The following is a 5088-nucleotide window of genomic DNA, read 5'->3' as shown; positions in this document are numbered from 1 at the left end:
CAAGAAAAACAAAATAATATCATATGAAGTTTTTAAGCTATGCAGCTAGCAACTCTTACAATTAGATTCTAATTTTAATCACAATTTAATTTACTCTTTATCTTTTTCTAATTCTAAGAATTAAAAAAAAAGATAAACAGTAGATAAAGTTAACTGAAGATGATGAAACTAGCGTTACGTTTAGAATCTGCAATTTGTCCATCTGTACCAAACTTTTTCTTCAAAGTCTTATCTCAACGTAAACGCGGCGCAAAAACTCGAGATAAAAGTCTATCACGACGCGAAAAAATGTGCAGCCTAAATATAAGTCATTATGCAATTTAATTCGAGGAACGAATGTTATGAACTTATTATAAAAATAAGGAAAGTAATGATATTTTGGCTTTTTTCAACAAAATCTGATTTATTGTTGGTAATAAACACTTTACCGATTTGTCGTCAACTGCAAGCGTTTCAATAATGTGTTTCAGATGAACGTTAGTAATTTACATTCTTCCTGCACGATGATACTGCTTGGTATCTTGGCGTCGACGACGATAATCGGACTCACAAATTCCGCTCCTCTGTCGTCATACGAAAGAAGGGACGTGTCAGACGAGCATCCTAAAATTTTCCTGTTGATCGATCAAAGAATACCAGAATTGGAGGTACGTTCTTTCTCGAATAAAATAATACGATAAATCTGTATATAGAAATATTGTGAAACAAAAAAATAAAGCAATCTAAAAATAACTTTAATCTGAATAATGAGAATTATACGCCTCTTCCATTCTCCTGTCTTATGCGTTTTATAAGTACATAGAAAATTGAGAAGTATAAAAACAACAGTACAGAAACATAAGCATCTTAAATTAATAAAATATACTATACACGAATAAGAAAAACACTTTTTTATCATTTTTTCTTGTTTAGATTAAATGCTAGGAATTTTGTAATTAATAAAAAGGCATTAAACCTTTCAAATTATTCGTCATACTTTTGTTCAGAGCCTGATAACATCATATTAATTTATTTTTATTCTATTATTCTTTCTTTCTTTTCTTTTATTTATTATTTTTCTGTTTTTTAATTTTAATTTTTATTCTTTTTTATTTATTTTTATTCCTTATCGGAATTATCATCTTATCCTCCCCTATTTGCATCTATGCAAATTCATAACATTTAAGGATGTAAGTGGAAGAAAAAAAAGATACGTCGCGATAAGGCAGCATTATTAATAATCTGTCAATAATAAGTTCTAAGCGCATGAGAAGTCGTGCGGAAATCGCGTTCGCCGCGCAACAGAATAACGTATTTTAAATATACCGATTGTGTCAAGCAACAAACGTCGACACGTGTTTCATCGGATCGCTTAGTTTACGAGCGCTTTGCATTTTGAATAGTTAAGTGTGCATTACGATCGACTGGTATCTGCGCGTATAACACATACTTACGCGCGACGGGATGCAACACGGAATGCAACAGGATGCAACGGGATGCAGGCATATGAGGGACGAGCTTCGCGGTTTAGTATCGGAAAAGGACAGAAAGTGACGTAAACGTTACGTTATAAGGATGAATCAGGAGCGCGTGAGTCATGAATGAAAACGTCTCTGTCTGGTTTCTCTGCACATGGAAGGTCCCACGTCGTGTTATTTGCATGCCTCCTTTATTACCCGTGCAGCTGTGCGGCTACCGTCTTACGAAGCGGACAGATCGACACGCAAGCCTCTAAAGCATTCCTTTATTCGTAATTTTCTTCATGCATATATTCTTTGCTCCAATAAAAATTCAAAATACTGAATATATTTATTCTTAATATTGAACAATAAGAATACATAATACCGAAATATTGAATTGAAACAAAAATTCGTAGCGCTATACATTTCAAAATTCAAGTAGCTACAGCTTCGTTAAAAATGAACAAAATTTAAATTTAAAAAGATTTTAAAGCTATAAATTTACACTTTTGAAAGATTACTATGTTTTTTGAGTTTTTGTGAATTTAGTAATTTTAGAAAACTACAAGCTAGATAAAATAATATTTTGTCTCACCTTATGAACCTATCACGTGCCGAAAAAAAACAAAAATTTTTTAACATAAAATGTAAAAGAAATTATTCGATATAATGACGATATAATGACATTATCCGAACAATTAGTTTCGTGACTGTAGATATTTCTTATTAGGAAGATGTGTCGCAATATTTTTCGTATCTACAAGAATAAATCTGTCACTTTTTCGAGATCATCTTCGAGAAACCTATCTGAGGCGTAAAAAAATTATATACGCGATAATGCAATCTTGCGATAACAGAAGAAATTATCTTTATTCATGGATAAATTATATGCTACTCAGTTACTTTCGTATATATATATAACACAATTCTTTTCATTTATCCTCAAAGTCTGACATTTTAAAAGAGAATTTTTCGACTTTCAGAATCGCTGTTTTTCTTTACATTAATACCGGGAAATTTCTCGAAACATTTTTGTAAACAAATACAGCTCATACGTAGTATTCTTTGGTAAAAGGTTCACTTGCTACTTTGAAACATTACAAAAACGATAGATAAAAGAATTTGCAGCATGCATTCCAGAATTTTTTATTCGCTCCAAGGCATGCTGTGTAAAAGTAACAACGACGACCTGGTGATGGCAGATACCTTTATTATTCATGTACATTCATTATTTGCTCTTCGTCCGACTCTGTAAATATGCATTTTCCGGTTCGGTACATTGTGCAGTATAAGGTGAAAGTTCTTTTGCGAGCTTTCGCTCGAGGGATTGCACTTTTAGCTGCCACTACCTATGCATGGTGCAAATTTGCAATTACTGCGACGATTGCATAAGCCGATCTGTGAGTTACGTGATAAAAAGGAAGAGAGAAATTTAAAGGAATCGTTGCGAAAACACATAATAGAATATACGACCGTAAAGTCTTCATATGAACTGGGGAAGCATAAAGCACGACGTAAAAGCGTGGTAAAATAAAAATATCTACTACATCCCTGAATATCCCAGAAAGACGTCGTACAGTAAATTGTAACTATGCGTAGAAGCACATCAATTTCGAATTACCACTTGTGTATTCACGAAGATGTTATCTCGCTTAAATCCATTCTTTGTTACAATTGAAAATGACTCCATCGTTACAGAACTTTAGTTGTCAAATTAATTATCAAGGTATTTAATGCCAGAAATGTTAATGTTAAACGTCTTAATGTTCTCAAATATGATTGTATACATAATATACACATTTTTACAAAAATTATTTAAATTTAATTTTAATCGTATCTATACATATATTTATATAATTTAATGTATATATGTACAGAATTTTTGTGATTTATCATCATAAATGTTACTATATCTAGTAATTAATTTTTTCAAAATTTCATATAACATTCAACAGAGAAATATTAGATTTGAAAAATTAAATTCGTAAAATATTTGATTTTGCAATAAATTTGATAAAATTAGAACGCATAAGCTTGTCAGCGCTATTATCTAACTACAGTAATGTAATGAAATAGCTGATAACGTTTTGTCGTAGATAGTTGATGTTCACGCAACAATATAAGATGGAATGTTCGTAAAAATCTGTGCCTACTACAATCTGATCGTATTATTTAAAACGGGATAAAATTCTCTCAGATTTTTATACATGGTTTTAAAAATCTTCTTTATCAAAATATGTGTTTATTTAAATATATTTTCAAAGAATTATACTAACAATATAATATCTATGATGAGACTACTACAAATTCATAACGCATAAAATAAAAACATGTCTTCTCATGTGATTATAATTTATTTTGATAACGAAAAATAGATAATCTCTTTACGAACAATCAATTTATCGGTAGAATGTTCCTCGTTCCATTAGTATTATAAGGATTAATGCAACAATGTTTGTCACGTTGAATAGGACGAGATGTTGAATTCGGAAAACGATCTTGGGTCAGACGTAATGCGCACCAAGAGGATCGGATCTCTATCGATTGTGAATAATTTGGACGTGCTGAGGCAGAGAGTCCTGCTTGAGCTGGCTCGCAGAAAGGCATTGCAGGACCAACGGCAGGTTGACGAGAATCGTCGTTTCCTCGAGAGTATTGGCAAGAGATCAGTATCGAACGCCGGCAGAATCATGAGATCCGATACGAAGAATAACGGACGGTCTGTAGCATCCGACAGGAATGAATGGATCCGAGAAAACAATCCCTTGTTCCACGAATCGCAAGACGATCGAACGGTGAGAGAATACATTTTCTTTTATTTTATCTTATGAGCTTTTTCTATAAGCCATACTTAAGCTTTTAAGTTTTTTAAGCTATAAAAAATTGGTCAATTATAAGCGTGGATTATTCTTCTGATATTCGATTGTGATTGGTCAATTTTTTACGGTTTAAGACTTTTAAGTTTAAATAATGGTTTTGGAGAAAGCCTATAAGAGATTTGTTCTGGGACAATAATTCGCGTTAAATAATTTCCATTATGCATTCACTCCTCATTATTGTAATCATAATTTTTTAGAAAGTAAGCAAAGAAACATACAATTAATTTTACGCAAAAAGTTTAGTGGCATTAATTGGAATCATGGTAGATTCAACCAGAAAGATACAAAAATTAGACACTACTACAGTCAAATCTATCAAATATTCTGATCGCGATAATAATTTAATTGATAATTAGAATTTTGATTAATATGACAAATATTCCATTTTGCTTGTATTTTTCTACAACCAGAACATTTTTCTCACATCAATTCCCGCGCTTGACTCTTGCTTTCTTTATTAGCTATTTTGAGTGTTAAGAATTCTTACTTTATTTAATTAAAATTGTACACATTAATATAGTAATAATTTTAATCTTTCAGGTACAAGCTAATGAACTTCGCCTGTTGTAATCGCGTCTTGGCATGCGAAGAACTCCAGAAGAACCGATATATCCTTAACTTTACTATATGCGACTTTTAATCAATCGCCATTAAGTTATTTTGTTAACTGTCCGCTTGCCTATCTTCGTTTAGCAGACAGTCTAAATTCCGCCAGCCGTGACTGGCAATATAAATGTTAAAAATTGCTGAATTTTACAATCGACAACAAA

General features: G+C 31.9%; 1 protein-coding gene across 1 annotated transcript; it reads left to right on the top strand.

Moving 5' to 3' along the window:
• The first annotated feature begins 470 nt into the window (after positions 1–470).
• Dh44 (corticotropin-releasing diuretic hormone 44) lies at positions 471–5088 on the top strand. Its single transcript, XM_018547192.1, has 3 exons — positions 471–647; positions 3911–4234; positions 4859–5088. The coding sequence occupies exons 1-3, from the start codon at positions 471–473 to the stop codon at positions 4886–4888; spliced, it is 531 nt and encodes a 176-aa protein (XP_018402694.1). The 3' UTR covers positions 4889–5088.

Source organism: Cyphomyrmex costatus, unplaced genomic scaffold, assembly GCF_001594065.2.
Source record: "Cyphomyrmex costatus isolate MS0001 unplaced genomic scaffold, Ccosl1.0 scaffold61, whole genome shotgun sequence".
NCBI classification, from domain to species: domain Eukaryota; kingdom Metazoa; phylum Arthropoda; class Insecta; order Hymenoptera; family Formicidae; genus Cyphomyrmex; species Cyphomyrmex costatus.
The sequence above is the reverse complement of the archived record's forward strand: the minus strand, read 5'-3'. Positions and strand labels throughout refer to the sequence as shown.

Coding starts and splice junctions, on each gene's coding strand:
- Dh44 (XM_018547192.1), top strand. CDS start 471: ATGAACGTTAGTAATTTACATTCTTCCTGCACGATGATACTGCTTGGT. Junction 648..3,910: donor AAAGAATACCAGAATTGGAG/GTACGTTCTTTC, acceptor CACGTTGAATAG/GACGAGATGTTGAATTCGGA. Junction 4,235..4,858: donor AATCGCAAGACGATCGAACG/GTGAGAGAATAC, acceptor TTAATCTTTCAG/GTACAAGCTAATGAACTTCG.